We start from the raw sequence: 19,212 nt of genomic DNA, 5'->3' as shown, positions 1-19,212 counted from the left end.
TACAGATGGCGCTGCATAGAAAATCACTGAGTTGTAAAGAGAGAATAGAGAGGCTATTGGACTGTTTAATAGCGACAGTCGTCAACCTTCGTCAACGTCATATTCTCTGTCAAAACTACCGTCCTTGGGTCAAAACGTTCTCCAATCAGCTGTTTTCTGTTTAGTTATGTCATCTTTGACATATTCATAGTTGAAGGGTTAGCCAGTGGTTAGCAGATTCCAGTTTTCCTTATCCAGCAGTGTTCAAGTTGCAGCCAACAAGGAATATTTACTTATTTTATAACTTTTATCCTATTTAATTATTTAGGTTTCAAGTAATTTTTTGTTCAAATAATGTAAAATGGCATCAGTAGAGGATGACAACCACTGGTAAATATACAACTTAACTTTGATTGTTATCTGTGTTAATGTTCTTGCCCCCTTTAGGGTAATTGAGTTGGAAAATGCTTTGTTAGAGGAATGTTCTGCCACTGACATATATTGCATTTGCAAAGGAAAACCTCTGCCTGACAGTTTAAGGCCAGAGGTCTGGCAGGTTAGTAGAACTCTACAGTTTGCTTGGATTAATGACAGTTAAATAATAAACATTGAAGATTTTAAATAACAGCATACTATAAATTTATTGGTATTCCTTGAATTTTCTTTGCTAATACCTCATTTTATTATAAGTTAGTATTGAGGAAACAATAAAAGTATCCTGTGCTTGTATTTATGCTGACTTTTCCTAGCCATATAATTATATACAAAATGAACACATCAGCACACAGCAATGACTCAGGCCAGTATTTTCCTAGTATACATTGGGGTGCAGTAAATATTTACATTTATATTATCTCAATTCTTGATAGTTAAATAATCCTAGCAATTCTAGATAGAGACAACTTTCAGTATAGGCCGCATTCGTTTTCACGCTCCATGGACCGAGCAGCGCGTTTTTGCCGTCACGATGACGTAATTTGGCAAAACCATAATTTGACCAACTGTCAAATTACGTCATCGTGACGTCAAAAACACTCTGCTCGCTCTGTGGAGCTTGAAAACTAATGCGGCCAAAGTTGAAAAAAAAAGTTTTATAGAGTTACTTATTTTAATTATTAATAAACTAAAAATTCATTTTCAGATATGTTTGGATGTTAGAGACAAAGGAAATCAACTAGATCATTTTAACGAAATCTACGATCTTCCCAATCAAGCAATCTTACGTGAAGATTGCCAAAACTTTGTTTCCAAATTGGGAAATGATGAGGAAGACAAAATTCAAGTCATTGCAGACTTGGAATCCATCATCACTTTTTACTGTAAAAACCGCAACATTCCTTATTCTCGAAACAACGGTTGGATCGAAATACTTTTGCCTATTCTCACCTTAAAAGTCCCAAAAAGTACCACTTATAATTTATTCGAAGCGATCAGAGATACGTTTATACCGCAAAGTTGTGAGAAAGATGGCAATTCATTTCATATTTTGCGACTTTTGTTACTTTATCATGATCCGGAATTGTGTTCGTTTTTGGACACAAAACGTATCACTCCTGAAGACTATTGCTTGTCCTGGTTTCAGTCCTTGTTTGCGGCCACATGCAGTTTACCGGTAGTAATTAACATGTGGGACTATTACTTTCAACAGTCCGATCCGTTTTTCGTTTTTTTCTTGTCACTTATTATGGTGGTTAATGCCAGAGACCAGATAATATCAATGAAAAATGAAAATAGGGAGAAAATTATTGCCAGTTTATCGAATATGCCTTGTGGTCTTGAACCTGACGATGTGTCCGATTTTTGTTCTCTGGCGCAGTATTACGCCCTGAAAACTCCAATGTCTTTTAGAAATGATCTTATGCAGACAATTTATAATGGTAAGCCTGTACTGTAAATTACAATAACATTTCGACATTTTTGGTAATCAATTTATAGGCCTTAATGAATCCAATATTTCGGTGTCTCAAGCTCTGTGTCTACCTGTATCTGTTCACGAATTGGTTGAAAATATTGCCAGGGAATCAGTCAGTATAGACTCAGTGAGGTAGTTTAAGTTCAAAAAATAACTTGAGAGTGATTATTGAAATTGAAAAAACTATCAGATTCTTTCTGGTCGACTGTCGTCCTGTAGAACACTACAACGCTGGTCACTTACCTACAGCTTTTCACTTAGACTGCAATTTGATGCTGCAAGAGCCCAGCGCTTTTGCTACAGCCGTCCAAGGACTTTTGAGCGCTCAGAAACAAGCCATAGCGCACAATTCAACTGCAGGTTGTTGATGTAAGATAAAATTAAGTTTCATCGATAAAGATTAGAGTTTTGATTAGGTGGGGAACATTTGTGTTTCTTGGGTTCTGGACGTGCCGATGAGGATCAGTACACTCACATGATCGTGTCGTCATTTCTTCAGAAACATACGCAGTATGTGTCTTTGTTGACTGGTGGTTACCGAGCTCTACACGAATATTTATCGGATAATCTCAGTTATTTGCAAGATCACAATCCACGACAGTGCACAGTTTGCGCTCCGCTTTATTCCGCTAAAGTTGAAAGTCACTCAAGTGCGAAAAGTGGACAGACTGGAGATTTAATTGGTATTATTGGTTTTTTGTTATACCATATTATTGTATTATCAAAATTATACCTATTTTGCGAATATTGTATTTACTGGTATAGTGACTTTCTAGGAAAGATTTCGGCAGCCATGAGATCAAAATCGGCGGAAGTAACTGGAAAACTAATTGAGTATATCGTTAATCCGAGCAACAGTCCCCTTCAAGAGAGACACGTTTCGAGCAGTGATAAAATTGGCAAAAGATATCGAGATGTGGCTCCCGTATTTAGTATAGATGACGATCACGATAATGTTACTAGCGTTGAGGTAAGTTTTTTAAATGTTTTTCTCTTGGTGGTACAGGAAAATGATTGCAGACCCTCGATGACGATAACCACGAACTAGTCAATATCCAGTCGTACTTAAAACGTCCAGAAATCTTGCATCATTTTCCCTGTCAGGAAGTACGAACTAACGGGGCGATGTTTAAAAGTCACTTAATGGTGACAGACAGCGAATTGATAGTCTTAAGAGAGGTCCCTGACGTTAAAGGTGGGGCTGAAGTTATCGTAAAACGCCCGTTATCGGCCATTGTGAAAATTACGGCCAGGAAACGACATCCGGAGCTGATCACTTTTAAGTACGGCGTACCTGATGAACGGGAAAACATGAGAATATCCGATATGGATCGTTTCCTAATCCCCAACGCTGACAAAGCAACGAAAGTTGTCTCGGACCAGATACTTAAACAATTGAGGGCTAAGGAATAACTTAAAATATTTATTTAAATCTACTTATTAATTATTTACTTTTATAGGCAGGTTTAAGTTTAAACTGATTAGAACCAGATATAAAATCGATGCAATCTAGTAAATTTGTTTTTAATGTGCATAATAAATAATATAAAACATGTTGACCAAAATCCAGTTTTATTTTTCAAATTTAAACAGGATGTCTCCTTCTCTTATTAAAAACGTACTGTTACGTTTCTTTTTTAAATTAAAAGGTGAAGCCAACTGTAAAATAACACCAATTTGTAGTGTTTCAACTTTTATTGATTAGCAAAGTTAAACAGCCGTTTTAAACGAGCGAAAGCCAATTACAACCTACAAAGTGTTGAAAAAAGGCGATGTAAGTTAAAAAAGTTAATACTATTATTAAATCCTCGAGATTCCTCTACATTTAGGCGCGTTTACGTGAATGTGTTAACCTAAAAAAAAAACAGGAATTAATTCAGGAAACAAAACACTCAAGTTACACATACAATATCGTCGATTTTCAAAATGGACCTGACTGTTTCGGTAGCGAAAGACAGGGCTGAAGTGGTGACCAACAAAGGCTGAACGACGTTTTCTTCTAGAATATCGGAAATACAACCTTTACGCACGTTAATACCGGCGGAAATCTCTCCTTTGGCATGACGATTCCTCAATTCAGTGACAGTCTAAAATCATCATTTTTACATTAAACACCCCTCAGATGTGTTAAAAAAAAAAAAATTTACTTGTATGGGGTTAAGACCGGCATTTTCAGCTAAAGTGAAAGGAATGATTTCCAAAGCAGTGGCGTACGCCCTAAGACAAATGGCATCAATTCCCTCCAGCTTATCGGCTAAAGCAGCCAATTTGAGAGCCAGCTCAGTTTCCGGGGCTCCGCCGCCGGCTATAACGGCCTTCTTGCGCACTAAACAGCGCACAACGCACAAAGCATCATGTAAAGATCGCTCAGCCTCCTCCAATACTAGTTTATTAGATCCACGGACCAGTAGAGTAATAGTACGGCCAGGATTTTGAATTCCTGTCAGAAAATTTTCAAGTTACAAGCTGCTGTGGTTAGATGGTGTTAACATGCCTGTAATTCTAACCATTCGGTTGCCGCCAAATCCGACTTCTTCAATAAGTTCAGCAGACACCAAATTTTCAGGGACAAAATGATCAAGTGAAGCAATTGGCCTGCAGCTCAAAGTTTTACAAACAAACTCAATGTCCTCTCTTTCAATATCCTTGATGACCATGCATTTGATTTTATCCAAAAAGTGGATGGCCAAGTCAGACACTGCATCTCTCAAAATGGACTTTTGAATCTAAACCACCAGAACACAATCAATATTACGGTAATAATACAGTGAACAGGAACCAACCAGTAAAACATTGCAACCAGCCTTTTTAATTTGCTTGACAATATTCAAAATATAAGAGCGTTCTTCCTTAAGTACCCTATCCATGGCAGCATAATCTGACACAATTACTTTATGGTCCATGTCAGTTTTAGGGGGTGAAATGCAAAACTGAATAAGACCAATTTTGACTTTTTCTAGTCTTTTTGGACCAGACACATTGGCTAGTTTTTGTGGAAAGACCAGTCCATTGATTAGTTCAGTGTCTTCCACTGTTCCTCCAAGCTGTTTTAGAACTTTGATGTCCTCAAGATTACAAGCAATTTCTCTGCCTATATGTAAGTAAATAAAAGTTTGTTTTTCCTTCCTTAATAGTAAATTTATGACCAACCTGGTTCTACAACTTTTAAGACTGCATCTACAGCCAGTGGGGCTAGTTGGCTGGATTGCTGAGATACAACTTTAGAGTTTAGTGACGTGGAGGCACTTTTGATTAATTGCTCTCTGTTGGTAAGCTCAACTGGGGTGGCTATGTCATTTAAAATCTGTAAAAATATATTAATTTACAGTTTTCTATAGAAACTCAAACCTGAACCATTCTATAACAATCAATGGATAAATTCAGGCTTTTTTGCCAGTTAACTTAAGTTGATGTGTGATTTTATAAATCAGAATTAGGACATCATACTTTTAAAGCATGCACTGCTGCCCTCTGGAAAGATTCAGATATAGCAGTGGGATGTATTCCCCTATTTAAAAGTTTCTCTGCTGCATCCAAAAGAGCTCCTGCAATCACTACAACTGAAGTGGTGCCATCTCCTGCCTCCACATCCTGTGCTCTTGACAGTTCCACCAACTAAAACAAAATTTTAATTATTCAAAGACAAAAAAAAATGGGTTATGGTATACCATTTTAGCAGCTGGATGAATAACATTTATTTGTTTCAAAATTGTGGCTCCATCATTGGTAATGGTGACTTCCCCATTGGCAGCTTGAATCTAAAAATATTTATCATTGTTTTGACCAGTTTTTGTTAAGCTTTTTTATTTTACCATTTTATCCATTCCCCTAGGGCCCAAGCTGGTACGAATAGCATCACATACAGCTACAAATTTAAAATTTTAAATTGAAATAAATCATGTGACATATTTATATGAAATCATCACACATCTGCAAGCTTCTCTATTAATACGTTATAATCCACATACTCATTCATTCTATGATTCTGATAATTAACAATAGTTATAAATAAACCCTTCTTAAAACCAAAGGGTAGTTAGAAACGCCCTTTTAATTATAAATTTGAATTTTTGATTGAAAACGTCAGTAAAGCACTAGTATGACCCTATCATTGGTTTATAGCTTTTCTCCATATTAGGACCTGTTTAAATTCAGTTTTTCTTTAAAATTACCTTTAGCGGCATTAATATTACTGGATCGTACATCTGCAGGTTTACTTTTATCTTTGTAGGCGACACTTCTGTTCCGGTTCGAATCGCCGGCGGCTTTGGGGGCAGTCATTATTAAAATTTAAAGTTTTCCTTAAAAAACTCCTTAATAACAAGGGATGCTAGAAGATTTTTTAAGATTTCTTTGGGGTAAACTTCTAGGATAGGATATTCTGGCTGGTGATTCTGTTTGTTTTGTTTTGATTTTAGATTTTGACGCTTGACGGGACTTGACACTTGACACATTATCTACGTGACACATGTATTACCGGAAAACAACCAATATCACGTGACGTTGAATTCCATCTAGTTAATCAAATCACCTGATGTCTGCCAAGTAACAGATTTTCGCTAATGGTAAATGTTAATTATGAACGTCACTAGTGTCAGCAGTCAACCCTGGTGTCTTTTGACCACTGATTTTGACAATCAAGATGTTCTTCAAAAAGAATAATAAACAATTTCTATGTTTATAACTTAAAAACCTGTTTATTCTATAAAATGGTTTATTAATAGGGCTTTAGCCGGCTTAGTCGTTAATTCTAGTCACTGTAACCGCGCCTAGGCATTTCTACTACTGCTACCTCTATATATATTCAACTAGAATACATTAATATCACTAAAATGTAAATTAGATACACATTTAAATTGAGCTCACAAACTGTGTACACTAAAAGCAATACAACTATGGAATCCTACGTAGAAACTGCGGTAAGAGTAAGTACTCGTCCTAGCAATAAAAACCAAATATTTTGTGTAGAAAGTGATAGTTTGAATAATGTTGTAAAAGTGTCAAACAATCAGATTTACCCAGTGAATACAGCTTTGCCTTATAACTGTTCGCAACATTCCGTGTTTACTAGTGTTATTGAACCTTTAGTACCCTATTTTCTTGAAGGATGTGATGTTAGTGTTGTTACATTTGGCCAGTCACAAACGGGCAAAACCTACACTTTATATGGACCAGGGTTGCATTATGCTGCTAGTGAGGCAGATCAAGGGGTTGTACCTAGATTTATAAGAGCTGTATTGGCTAAGCTCAAATCTGTTAAAGGCAAAGAAAAAACATGGTCTTTGCATATAACCTGGTCTCAAATAACTGGAGATTCTATTAATGATCTGTTAGGAGGAACTAATATAGAAATTGAAGATATTTTAGATGCATTCCAGCTGATACAGCTTGGGTTATCCAGTTTGGCTGGAAAATTGGCCCATTCACTGTTTACTATTACTTTAGAGCAGCAACTTGTAATTGACACCACAGTTCACCATAGAACATCCACTGCAAGTTTTGCAGATTTGAATGGCTGTGAAAAAATATTTATGCAAGATATTCAAGGGCAAGTTCAAACAGTACCAAGTGATTTAGGTCTACAAGCACTACAAAGCTGCATCATGGCATTATCAGATCATTATATAAGGAGTAGTCCTTTGTATCCAAACCAGATACCTTACAATCAATCAATTCTAACAACCCTCCTTAGAGATTCTTTTGGAGGTAGAGCAAAAACAGTGTTTCTTTGTTGTCTCTCACCTTTATTGGATGATTATGCTGAAACAGCCTACACATTAGCTATTGCCTCAAGAGCTCAATTAATTAAGAATTTTGTGACTGTAAATGCCTACATGACCACCCAAAATCCAGTTGGTCAAGAAAATTTGGATGTGTTTGGATTGCAATTTGCAGCAAATCAACTGTTGAAACTGGTTATGAATGCTGAGGAAATTTTTCAAAAACTTGTCAGCACAGATTATATTAAAAAAACTGAATTGGAGCAAATATCTCAATGGTTAATGCTGAAGCAGGAGTGTGAAGAGTGTTTGAGTGATACTTCTGAACCACGCAGATCTTTAGAAAGAATTGATGAGGAGGATGCTGAAGAGTTTTCAGATGAAGAAAATTCAGAAAGTGATGAGAGTTTGTCAGATGAAGAAGAACAAATTAGGTAAGAATCTAAGAAGTAGTTTGCTTATTATTTATATGGTTTTAGTGTAGTAATTAATACTTATGTAGAACATTGGGTTGTTTCAGATTGGATGATCTTATATCAGACTTTCAACAAAAGACTGATAATTTAGTCAACAAATGCAATGAGGCTGATATTAGTTCTAGAACACCAGGAGACAGTATTAACAGTTCATCAAACTTTAGTTATCACCATAAAGGTAAGAATTTTATAAGTATTGGACAACATGTTAAAATGTCACCTTCAAGTTGCAATAGTTGAGAAAATAATAATTTGGTACAATTTTCACTTCTATGGGGCTATTTCTTTGATTTGTTTACCTAATTTTTGAGAAAACATAAATTTTTTAACCAAATTGTTAAGATTAATTTTAGGCTTTGTAGTTTATAAGTGTTAGCTTAAAAACTGATATAAAAAAACCAGATCATGATTGATCTATAATTCAATGTTCAGAAGAGAATGTATTCAACATTACAGGCGCCAGAGGTAGGCGAAACAGTGTACATTCCTTTGAAGAATTGCACAAAAAGCAAGAGTCCTTGAACTCATTAGTCTTCAGTGAGGAAGACGTAACTGCAGATCCAGAGAAAAAAGACTTAATTGAAAAACCCTTAACAACCCAAGGAAGTAAGAAAGTTTTAAAACAGGTAGTCTCAAAAATTTCAAAGCTGCAATAATCATTTTATCTACACAAATATTGTTTTATTGAAGATTTCACTGACAATCAAGGGATACGACAAACAAATCGCCGATATTCATCAAACAATCCGAATCAAAGAGAATCTCATTCAACAGCTGTTGAAACACAAAGACACTAAAGTGAATGCCTACTCGAAAATCGAGCAAAAATGTCAGAAATTAAAGAAAGAGTTTAAAAGCACTCAAGAGAAAGTTTCCAATGCTCATAAAAAAAACAATCACTTCCTAGAAACTAAATATCGCGAGGAGCTGGAAGAAGTCGAAACTAAGCTGAAAGACGCGCAAGATTTGAAAAACATGACCGAAGATGACAACAAACGGCTGATGGAATTGGAGGATAGTTTGCGCACATCAAAAAAGCACTTGGACAAAATTTTAAAGCTTAAGAAACGCGAGGAAAACAGAAAAAAAACCTACGAGAGTCATTCAATAGACAAAAACAGAATTAGGGGTGATGTTTGCGAAAAATCACAGAAAAGCAACGACGAAAATAAAGCCTTAGTTCTTTTAATGTTGTCCAACTCAGACATGGAAGACAACTTATCAGTATCGACCGAGGAACTCGAAAGATACAGACACGAAATACGAAATTTACGAAAAACTCGAGAGTATCTAGTCGAGCAGCGATGTCAAATCGACACAAAGTCTCAGAACAAGAAGATTTTAAATGATATTGAAGAGAAGAAACTGTTGCAGTATGAAGAAGCCATAGAGGCAATAGATTTGGCCATTGAATATAAAAACGAACTTTTATGCGGTCATCGTAACATTAATGAGAAAGCGGTGGAAAAAGTTGAGGAACCTGGAGATGTGATGCTGATGGATAGGTTGATGCATCTTAGCGAGCCGGAAATGAGAATGCTACTTTACCGTTACTTTCAGAAGGTAAGGCATATCAAACATTTTATTCCATGAAAGAGATTTTTTTTTTTGATTTATTTGCAGGTTATTGAACTGCGACTAAGTGGAAAAAAACTTGAACTTCAAGTTTTCGATTACGAAAACCAAAATGAAGTTTTAATTCACAGAGTTCAAAACTTAAGTCATAATCTACAACAAGTGAGGTTAGAAGGGGAACGACGAGTCGCGCACTTGCAAGAACAATATGAGGACAAAATTCATCTAGTGTTGCGACACGTGGCTAATGACACTACTAGTGATGACAGTAGGAGACTTCGATTATTTGGTACCTATTTTTTTAAAGTAATTTTCGGGTATTGTTTATACTCTGTTATTTTTTTTTTAGGCAAACAATCGGTAACGAGGGCCGTGGGTGGCGCTGGCAGTAGTAAAATTGATAAAAGTAGTTTGATCACTCGTATAACTCGAATAGCCCGAACAGAAATAGTTCCTAGGCAACTGCAAAATGTAATCCCTTCATCTCAAGCAAAAATCACCAGACAGAAAAATAAGCTTTTTATTCAGCAGACTTCAACTAATTCCCAGTAATAACGTTTGTGATATTTAAGTCAGTGTTTGTTTTTGTAGGTGTATTGTTGTAAAATATAGTTGAAATGTAGCAGAAAATGTGTTAAATTATTGATTTTTGTTGATGACCTGATTACTGTACCAATTGAAAACAGCACTATAATATAAATAGCTTTATTTATTTTTAATACGACTAAACTAAACTGATTACACAATACACAATGTGTTGTCCTTGTACACTGATATTTGAGCCTCCTGCATTATCCTCAATCTTGGTCCCAGAGGAATACCCATTTTCTGTAGCCGCTCTTCACTGAGGTAAGGCAATTCCACCATGCCAATTTTTTCATTTTCAAAATTATTAGCGTATTTCTAAAAAAAAATGTTTGAAAGTTTATAATTTCAAGCACACGACAAGTTTGCACCTCATAGCCCAACTTTCTTAGAAATAACCGGACCAAGGGAGGCTCGTCTCCAAAAAACTTCGTCAACTTCTTGACTCTGGTCGGATTAGCCAGAGATGGTAATTCCGAGTTCGTAACTGGTCTTAATGTGGACTGAGATCTTTAACACAAAACAATGACTTATCCGGAACAATGAGTAACCAAGTTATAACCACCTAATGTTCAACATGTTAGTTTGAGCCCTTAAAGCCGCCACTTCCTGGCGTACCGATTCAATTTCTTGAATCACCAAATGTTGAGTGCGCATTTCGCTCGACAAATGTGCAACACTTCTTGCCAAAGTGACCACGTGAGCTTCCAACCGTTGAAATCGCTTATTAGTGGTGCGCGGTTCTCTACCTCTTCTCCGATCTTCTGAAGCTCCTCGTACATAACGTCGTTCTCGTCTAACTGAACTCACCGAAGAAGTCGGCAGCGAAGACATACTTCCATGTCTAAAACTTCTCCAACATGTCCGGTTTGTTGGTTTTAACAATTTGAAAAGTTACCTTTTCTTGTGAATTCTAGGATCGGATGGTTGGTACCTATTTCCTAATCGTTTGTTGACCCCTAAAAACTTTAAAACTTCTGAATACATATTTTCTAGTCCTTCCAGTTGTTTTCTAATTGCTTTGGTATCGGCTATGCTAAGGTTGGCGTCTGAATCGCTTTGTCCATCTAGAATAGACTCAAGATCCAGAGCAGACCTTGTTGTTGTTGAAGTGAAATCTGTGCTATCTAAACCAAAAACTAATTTTTTTTTTTAAATTAGATATTGCGTAGTTGGATAGGTAAAGGTGCGTACTTTGTTTACCCCTTAATGCTGTGTTGTAATCAATTTTTTTAGTGTATTTATCACTTTTGTCTTCGTAAAGTGAGTCTCTAGGATGAATTTTTCCTTTGTAGGCTTCATAATGAGGATTTCTGTCTCGGACTGACCTATAATAGACGAATATAGTAATTAAGTAGTTCTAACTTTATAAACAAAAAAAAACTATTTAAAATATTACCCTTTAAATTTTCCAGACGATTTTGGCGTCAAAGTTGGTGACAGATTATCACCACCAGACAGTGGAGGAAGAGGTGGGGTAATTGAAGAAATGCTTCCGCTCACCGTTGACCTGGTAACTCCGTGACTATTGCCTCGCAAAGACAACTCCAGAAGTTTGGGCTCCAAAATGTGTCTAAGCTCCTTTTCCACGATATCCACCCATTCCGAATCGTTTTCTGAAATATTTTCCAGTTAACAGGTCAGCAAAATAAATCCCATGTAGGCCAGTTGCTAAACGAAGGTCCACTCAAGTTTTTCGTCATTAATTTCTCTTAAGAAAGTTAAATTACTTTTTTGTTAGACTGGTAATAAAATTTATAAATCCCGGGGTTTTTACTATGGAAAAGTTTAAATTGCCTGTGCCTTGATGCACAAAATATACTGTTTTCGTCGTGTAGAATTGATAATGTAAATATTTTATACCTTGATCATTAGTATCATCGTAACCTCTTGGAGATGCACAAGCAGTGTCAGTAACATCGTCTAGAGGTGGTCGTCTCCCGCTACTGTAGGCTGCACTTCCCCTTCCTGAATCAATGTTTGATGAGGCTCTTTCTTTTTCACCTAAACTAGATTTTGAGCCACAAACCTTTCTTCTAAAATTATAGATTTACTTACCGCCCTCGATTTCGATTTTTCTGCTAGTTTCAAATGGTTTGCCTTTGTTGCTTTCGTGCTGCTGTTGACCATTATTTGGTTCGCTTTGGTGGCTACCATAATTACGTTTTGATGATGAGTTTCGATTCAGGAATCCGCCATCATCGCTGTCTTTTTCTTGGTTGGTTAGTGGGTTCTTGTTCACTTCTAATATGTTCCCTAAAGATCCTCTTCTCACATTCATTGGCTGTTGAGGTGTCCCATTATCTATAATAATTTAAATTGAATAAATTTTAATCAAATCACGAAGATTCATAGAGTAGACGTAATAAATCTAAAGGGGGGGTGCATAAAGACGAAGGGCATTTGAACTTGATAAAAATGTGAAGGACGTCCACTTAACCTAAAAAAAGGGGATAAATGCGGCTTTTTGTTTGTAAGCCCTTGCTGAATGTGGGTCATCGATCCACAGCATCTTAATAACAATGAGCATGGGTGTCCATTATAAACGTGCTAAAAATTAAGTTGTCTGTTCACCCACGTCCTATCTCTAACAAATTCCATTTGTCTCCCTAAATTCTAGATATATTTTCGTATCCTGAAGGTTTGGTCACGTAACGTAACCTTATAAATTATTCATACTTACGTAATTCACTCCCATCTCCGTCTATGAGCAAATGTGGATGCGAAAGTGTTCGGCGGGTTTCCAGATTTTTTTGCTTCAGATTATCCCTTTCTATTTGCTGGGCGCTTCGTCGTTCCAGACAAGCGGCACTCTCAGCAAAATCCTGTTTGGTTTGATGCTAAAAATGGTAATTATGAAATATTGAACCCAAAGATAAATCCTCAACAATTACCTGAGTGTTGTTTTCTGGATTGGGAAATCCTCCAGAGTTAGGGAACTGTCGGGTGCTAGTGGATGGGGAATACATGAATGGTTTGTTACCGTACATTTGGTCATCTTGTCTATGTCTTAAAGCTTCTTGTGGTCTAAATATAAAAAAAAAAAAATTTCACTAATTTAATATACTACTTATATTATTAACTTTTCTAATATCATTAATTTAGAAACAATAAAATGTACCATATACCTTGCTGGAGCCAAATGTGAATATTGTTGATGCTGTTGATTCCTCAATTGTTGTGCATAATATTGATGAGACTGGTGAATCATGTGCTGTTGAAGTACTTGTTGATTGTATTGGTGAGCTTCCTGCACTGAAGTTGGATAGGCTAAAAAGGACAAATTAAAAAACATCTATAAATTATATTGACTCTTTCCTACCTTGTCCAGCATTTAGAGGTGCACTGGCCATATCGGGTTTAGTTTCTACTGGCGGTTTTTTAGTGTTTTCTGGAATGTTGTTCAGTTCAGCCACATCGCCTTTTTCCAGGTCCTTGTTTTTAAATTTTCCAGAAATGATGTCTTTGATGGCGTGATATGTTTTACTTACACTTCTAAATTTAAGTCCTTATTAAATGAGGATTTAGGATTGGTCAAAAGGTTACCTAGAACTTTTTGGTGTCAGTGATTTGTCTTCCGTGTCTTGTGGTTCTTGTTTTTGGGGTGTGTGATACACAATTTGCTGAAGGTCGCTATTAGTTCCGGTTTCGTTGAGGTGTGGTGGAACTTTAGAGTTTTCTCGTATCAAACCGTGATTTCCGTACAGTTCAACTTCTGGACAGTACGATGCTCTGTACACGGGTTCGGGTTGTTGATGAATTGGTTGACTTAAACCAATATGTGCCTGCCATGGAACGGGATGTATAATTGTTAAAGGAAAAATTGGCAATTATTACCTGTTCTGAGTAGAGTTGATGGGGGTGCATTTGTTCCTGGTGTGTCCAGGCTGTAAGACGTTTTGGAGGAACGTCCGGTGCAATGACTGCTCCTTTAGACTTCTTCTTTATATCATTCAAAATTGGAATTTTAAAGTTTTTTTCCGTGGTGGTTAGTGTGATTTGGCGTTCAATCTGTAACAAACCAATTTAGTTACAAGCCATCCAGATCTATAATATGGAAACTCACTGGAAATTTGCTTGAATGGGTGTAGAGTTGCGCGGAAGTAGAAAAAGCTACAGTAGATCCTGGTATTCCAGCTTCGACAAAAGGTGGAACGGGTGGCATTCGATAAGATGGCGGCGTCTGAACCACTGCATTAGATTGTGGACCAGATTTGGGTGGTTCATGCCCGCCTCCGTACACTAAAAAATATTTACTTTTATAAAGCATTTTCAGAATTTGTGCTAACAGTTTAAAAACCATTAGATATCATTGATCAAGAATTTTTCAAACAATCATATCTTATTGTGTTTGTGTAGAAGAAAAGTTAATTAAACTATCAGTCAGAGCTGATCAAAATATTTCCGTTGTAAAAATTTACAAACTGCATTTTGTCTATTTTGCAGACTTGATTAAATAAATATGGAAACAAATTTTATGTAGATTATTATTGAAAATGTATATGGAGAAACATGTAGTGGGAAAGATTTTTCCTAATCACCTTGATCGTGTGAATATGTACTATTCCCGACACGCTTTCTTTCATACTATAAAATTCAATTGCTTTCGAAATAAGACAATCTCCAGCAATGGCAGACTTTACAAAATGTATCCAATTTAATACATAAACACTCTAGAAACTAGTTTTATTAAAAAAAGCAAGAAAATAATTGGTGTAACATGTAGACAGATGATGGGACTTAGGGGACGGATGATAATGATGGGACCTTAACATGAATTTAAATAAGCCTGTTCTGTAATAATCAAACCTGAAAAATTAAATTATATTCGCGTGCTCTGATCAAATTAAACTAAGATCAGTTTAATCCACATTATTATTAGTTACGAACTGCACACAAATTGCCTGAAGGAATCCATCATACACCTACAGGTAATTAAATTCTCTGGTAAACTTCAGAATCTCGTATGTTTGTCTGGATATGTTTGCTTCCAGTTGAAATGAATAAATTTCGTAATAGTTACAACAGAGTTCCATCGTAATCATTTCGTTTTGGCTTGGAATCAGAGTGAGTTCTCACGAAAAAAATACGAAAAAAACGATCTTTAAAGTTAAAGACCTGCTTTGGTCATTAAAATCCCATTACTTCCAGAATGGCATGTAACAGAGATTCCATCTTCTAAATTAAGGTCCAGCTTTTTAATCTGTAAAAACACGTAATTTAGAAATTGTCCCACTTTAATCAAAGTTTATGCAAGCGGTCTTAAAAACCAGCATGATGAGTTAATGAATACGATTATTGGATTTCGAAATTTAATTGTTTTGTTAATTACGTTGATAATGATTGTAGTTAACGTTATCTTGATTGTCTTTTCTTTTTAAGTTATGTATTTCGTTTGAAGTTTTCAGCTTTTGTCTTTTTGGAAATAAAGAAGTGGATACCTAAATTGTTCTCATTAGAAATTGCTTAAACCACTTACCAAACTGACAGAAAAATCCTTAACTTCCAGTTTACACAAAACATGCTTTCCGTTCTTACTTTCTTACCATACTAATGCTTTTCCTTGATTTACAAAACTGGAGTCTTATCTTAATGGATTTTGCCTGTTAACTCTCCGTTTCTACCACTTCGACACCAACAATTTTTCTGTGGCAATCGTGGGTATGAATACATTCTCAAGAAATTGCATTACCATAACGAAGGATTATTAGCTGTTTAACTCAGCAGTGGCACTTCTAACCAAGCCGTTATGGCCTCCAAAGTATGATATGCAATTACAAACCGTTAATATTATGCATTATAGTGATTGATCCTGGTGTTTGATTCAAAGTACTGTAATGATCTGCTTGATTGTAATGCTGAAGAAGAAACAACCATACGCTTAAATTTATAGCTTGTATTGTTCTACTTTGATGTCGAAACTTAATAAGCGAAATAACTAAATTTGATACGCTTTTTTACAAGGTTGATCAATACAAAACAATAGCAGTTTAACCACGTAAGATGAGGAGAACTTCTATGCTTTATAGATTTTAACAACATTAGACAAGCAGGTTTCCAATAGACTTCAAAATAACAGATGTCAAGTTCGTTGGTCTTTTAATAGCCTGAATTCTGAAACAATAATAATTACACCTGCAAGGTTGGTTAATTATTCGGATTACCGCGTTAATTAAGCATTCATGTTAAACAAATTTTTGTTTTAAAATGTTTTCACTGTAACAATAATAAAACTGTAGTCAAATATTTTAGTTACAGTGAAATGAAAACTGTTTTTTGGCCAAAGCGTAATATAATTTTGTTAATTCACTGTTTCATCAAAGAGTCTAGAAACTGGAAGGATTCTAGTGGTAAAAACACGACTAACCAGCAACACTTAGACTGTAAGAACTAATCCTCATATAGAAATTTTTTACTTCATTTGATCATTAAAAAAGTAAGATATACGGACAAGGTGGATTATTTGCACATTGCCTCTCCATAACTTTCTTTATCTCTTGTAACATCTAAAATGGAGTGGATTAGCGAATTGAAACTTCAATTAAGCACTCTGTAATGGTTTACCTGCATTTTATTTAGTATTGAGTAGCGTCTTTAAATTAAAATATGTGTAATTCCATATCAGATTGCGCTCATTGTTTGTTTTTATGCTTTCATTAATCTGTCCATAAGAGGGCACAATGCTGATCCGGTCAAGAAACTTATTTGCACTCTCAAACTGGATTTTATTAATCACTTTTAAGGAAAAAAACTACGGGATTTCAAATCATATTAATGCTTTTCCCACAAAGCAACTATTTTCACCGAGGATAAACATTTTCAGAACGACAACTTTCTATGCGGTCTTGCATAATTAATATTATTCCCTTTGTAAGGTGCGTTTCTTTGGGTACTTCATATTCAATAGCAGAAGCCACAAAAGCAATTTCAGTGACTTTACTAGGAAAAGTATAGTACCCGGTACCATGTAATTTATGCGTACCGGACGACAGTAATTTTTGATGATAATAATACTGATACTATGCGTTGTTATGTCAACTGTTTGTTCTTGTAGTTTTTAGTAAAGGGTATACTGTATGATGTGGTAAAATGCTAATAGCATTTTTACCATTCGCTCCTGTACATAAGCTGAATAAATATAAAATGCCCTCCAGTTAATTTATTCTTTCAAAGTACACGGTTTGGTTTACGCCTTTCCTCGAGAACTGTAAATTGTCTGGTTTTATGTAAATGCGCTTATATTTCTCTATTGAATAGAATGGAAAAACAGTATCTAATGCTGGTTTCAAGATATCTAGTTCACACATTTGTAATGTTGGATTTCATTAGCGATATCGTGGTTTAATATCTAGCATGTGTCGCCCATAAAGTTGCAAAAGTTGATATGATGACCAGTCTAAAAAGTTGACTTAAAGTTATTAAAAATTATGCGGTGGAATTCCTTGGGATTAAATGGGTTTTTATCCAGCTTATGTAACGGAGTTTACAGTTAAAAAGTCGGGTAAAAATGAAAATAAAAAGTATTAATGACTATAGATATCGATGGTTGTACCGTATTGAGATAATTAATCGCGCACATTAGGAAGATATTTAAAGATGACTTACCGGTATCAGTAACAGGTTTATAATCCAGGATGAGTTAAATTTGGTTCACACTGTACACTAAGAAGATCCGACACTAAAAAAAATTCGTTACACCTTAATCGTCTATCTCGACTGGGAGTTCTACCCCAACAAAAACCCAAACCGTAATTGGCCCAGACATTCTTTTGGACAAAACAAAGGTGCACCTCGCTGGTTATAAGTTTCTTGAAAATAGCACCTGGCGTGTGTTGGTTCCACAAGAAGGTACCGAAGACGATGGTCGAGAACGATCGTACCAAGTCGGTTCAACAGCAAAAGGAAATGGCTCGAGGTGAACGCAATTATGGACTGTAATGAATGCACAAAGATTTCTACAGGCGATGGGAAAGGTAACTTCTTCATTAATGATTATATTTCTAAGGGGGAACGAACTGAAGTAGCAGAAAAAGCATATTTTCCTTGGATGTTTTGCTTTATTCAACACCGCATTTTCCGTCAACATACTTGTGAAGGTAATATTTTTTTGTAGGTTGGTGCGGACACGAATGTACCTCAGACAGTGAGGTGTGTGAGGTTGTTGACTTAATATAATTGAATTCACACGTTTTATAGATATTGATAGAATTCTCAATAAAATATTTTGAAATAGTTTTCTTTAATAAGTAATTAATTTAATTTAATTCTTTAGTTTAGTGGTTTTCATTTTACGATAATTAACTCTTGCAGCTAATTAGTGTTTGTAAACTCTGGTTCTGGGATGGGGTGTCTCTTCCATGCCGTAAAAAGCAAAAGTTGATGGATTTGGACCATTACATATATGATAGATCGAAAATAGTAGGAGGAATAGGAGTGAACAACAACTTTCAAAGTTTCGAACTTATAATGTGTCAACGTTTTGGCTGTAAATGTAAAACTTTTCCGGTATGTAAAATTCAAGCATATCCATAGAAAGTCTAGAGTAAGTTGAGAAAACCATTGCAAATTAAGGCTCTTGATAAAGATGGGAACATTTTCTTGACTTTGGTGAGCTATGAGATATGGAAACTACAAAATTATTCATAGGAAAGCAACAATTCTAAGTCTGTTCATACAAAAGTCCGATTGAGATCTTGTGATCAACAATCAAATGTCACATCTTTTCCAGCAATTTGTCATAAAAGTTCTTTGGCATAATTATGCCCTTTGCTGTGCATTGGAACCCTCCTGCAGCAAAATAAAAAATTGCCAAAATTGCACTTTTTGCAAAAATGGCATTTTTTCAATTTTTGAATGATTGTAACTTTTTTATTTGAACTCTAGTAGATTTCTCTAAGCAGTACTACAAAATAAGCCAAAACGGGCCTCTCTAGCTCTTCATGTTACCGAGATATTGAATTTCAAA

General features: G+C 35.6%; 4 protein-coding genes across 8 annotated transcripts; 2 read left to right on the top strand and 2 right to left on the bottom strand.

The window, feature by feature from the left end:
- The first annotated feature begins 170 nt into the window (after nucleotides 1-170).
- TBC1D23 (TBC1 domain family member 23) lies at nucleotides 171-3,456 on the top strand. The gene is made up of 8 exons (XM_081982129.1): nucleotides 171-369; nucleotides 427-535; nucleotides 1,121-1,856; nucleotides 1,915-2,023; nucleotides 2,082-2,251; nucleotides 2,308-2,574; nucleotides 2,668-2,861; nucleotides 2,912-3,456. The coding sequence occupies exons 1-8, from the start codon at nucleotides 341-343 to the stop codon at nucleotides 3,302-3,304; spliced, it is 2,007 nt and encodes a 668-aa protein (XP_081838255.1). The 5' UTR covers nucleotides 171-340; the 3' UTR covers nucleotides 3,305-3,456.
- Nucleotides 3,457-3,567: 111 nt separating this feature from the next.
- On the bottom strand, nucleotides 3,568-6,313 carry CCT4 (chaperonin containing TCP1 subunit 4). The gene is made up of 10 exons (XM_081982130.1): nucleotides 6,064-6,313; nucleotides 5,704-5,756; nucleotides 5,560-5,649; nucleotides 5,339-5,506; nucleotides 5,042-5,195; nucleotides 4,675-4,982; nucleotides 4,386-4,617; nucleotides 4,039-4,331; nucleotides 3,799-3,978; nucleotides 3,568-3,744 (listed from the first exon to the last, which is right to left on the bottom strand). The coding sequence occupies exons 1-10, from the start codon at nucleotides 6,170-6,172 to the stop codon at nucleotides 3,727-3,729; spliced, it is 1,605 nt and encodes a 534-aa protein (XP_081838256.1). The 5' UTR covers nucleotides 6,173-6,313; the 3' UTR covers nucleotides 3,568-3,726.
- Nucleotides 6,314-6,511: 198 nt separating this feature from the next.
- On the top strand, nucleotides 6,512-10,292 carry cos (kinesin-like protein costa). Its single transcript, XM_081982118.1, has 6 exons — nucleotides 6,512-8,045; nucleotides 8,132-8,265; nucleotides 8,544-8,713; nucleotides 8,778-9,650; nucleotides 9,711-9,951; nucleotides 10,012-10,292. The coding sequence occupies exons 1-6, from the start codon at nucleotides 6,787-6,789 to the stop codon at nucleotides 10,212-10,214; spliced, it is 2,880 nt and encodes a 959-aa protein (XP_081838244.1). The 5' UTR covers nucleotides 6,512-6,786; the 3' UTR covers nucleotides 10,215-10,292.
- A 59-nt stretch (nucleotides 10,293-10,351) lies between these two features.
- Nucleotides 10,352-18,102, bottom strand: LOC145730756 (uncharacterized). 5 transcript variants are annotated; one of them, XM_081982124.1, is made up of 17 exons: nucleotides 17,977-18,102; nucleotides 17,853-17,925; nucleotides 14,314-14,489; nucleotides 14,085-14,258; nucleotides 13,794-14,032; nucleotides 13,570-13,742; nucleotides 13,376-13,517; nucleotides 13,142-13,274; nucleotides 12,931-13,087; nucleotides 12,306-12,551; nucleotides 12,111-12,251; nucleotides 11,647-11,863; nucleotides 11,442-11,575; nucleotides 11,146-11,386; nucleotides 10,813-11,097; nucleotides 10,619-10,757; nucleotides 10,352-10,565 (listed from the first exon to the last, which is right to left on the bottom strand). In XM_081982124.1, exons 3-17 carry the CDS (start codon nucleotides 14,410-14,412, stop codon nucleotides 10,401-10,403), a joined length of 2,685 nt encoding a protein of 894 aa, XP_081838250.1. In that variant the 5' UTR covers nucleotides 14,413-14,489; nucleotides 17,853-17,925; nucleotides 17,977-18,102; the 3' UTR covers nucleotides 10,352-10,400. The 5 variants fall into 5 exon arrangements, with proteins under 5 accessions (XP_081838250.1, XP_081838249.1, XP_081838253.1 ...); XM_081982123.1 differs by having other exon boundaries at nucleotides 17,853-18,003; XM_081982127.1 differs by having other exon boundaries at nucleotides 10,813-11,091; nucleotides 17,853-18,003.
- Nucleotides 18,103-19,212: the final 1,110 nt, after the last annotated feature.

This window comes from Ips typographus, linkage group LG6 (genome assembly GCF_016097725.1).
Source record: "Ips typographus isolate SLU linkage group LG6, UJ_Ityp_2.0, whole genome shotgun sequence".
Lineage (NCBI taxonomy): Eukaryota > Metazoa > Arthropoda > Insecta > Coleoptera > Curculionidae > Ips > Ips typographus.
This window is presented reverse-complemented; position numbering and strand designations above follow the sequence as displayed.

Excerpts from the sequence above, each read along its gene's own strand:
- LOC145730756 (XM_081982124.1), bottom strand. The coding sequence starts at position 14,412 with ATGCCACCCGTTCCACCTTTTGTCGAAGCTGGAATACCAGGATCTACT. Across the intron at positions 12,552-12,930 it reads CGGAGATGGGAGTGAATTAC|ATAATGGGACACCTCAACAG; the intron begins GTAAGTATGAAT and ends AAATTATTATAG. Across the intron at positions 10,758-10,812 it reads ACTAACATGTTGAACATTAG|ATCTCAGTCCACATTAAGAC; the intron begins GTGGTTATAACT and ends TTTGTGTTAAAG.
- cos (XM_081982118.1), top strand. The coding sequence starts at position 6,787 with ATGGAATCCTACGTAGAAACTGCGGTAAGAGTAAGTACTCGTCCTAGC. Across the intron at positions 8,046-8,131 it reads GATGAAGAAGAACAAATTAG|ATTGGATGATCTTATATCAG; the intron begins GTAAGAATCTAA and ends GGGTTGTTTCAG. Across the intron at positions 8,714-8,777 it reads GTAAGAAAGTTTTAAAACAG|ATTTCACTGACAATCAAGGG; the intron begins GTAGTCTCAAAA and ends GTTTTATTGAAG.
- TBC1D23 (XM_081982129.1), top strand. The coding sequence starts at position 341 with ATGGCATCAGTAGAGGATGACAACCACTG. Across the intron at positions 2,024-2,081 it reads GTCAGTATAGACTCAGTGAG|ATTCTTTCTGGTCGACTGTC; the intron begins GTAGTTTAAGTT and ends AAAAACTATCAG. Across the intron at positions 2,862-2,911 it reads ATAATGTTACTAGCGTTGAG|ACCCTCGATGACGATAACCA; the intron begins GTAAGTTTTTTA and ends AAATGATTGCAG.
- CCT4 (XM_081982130.1), bottom strand. The coding sequence starts at position 6,172 with ATGACTGCCCCCAAAGCCGCCGGCGATTCGAACCGGAACAGAAGTGTC. Across the intron at positions 5,196-5,338 it reads CAGCAGTGCATGCTTTAAAA|ATTTTAAATGACATAGCCAC; the intron begins GTATGATGTCCT and ends ATATTTTTACAG. Across the intron at positions 3,979-4,038 it reads CCGGTCTTAACCCCATACAA|ACTGTCACTGAATTGAGGAA; the intron begins GTAAATTTTTTT and ends TGATGATTTTAG.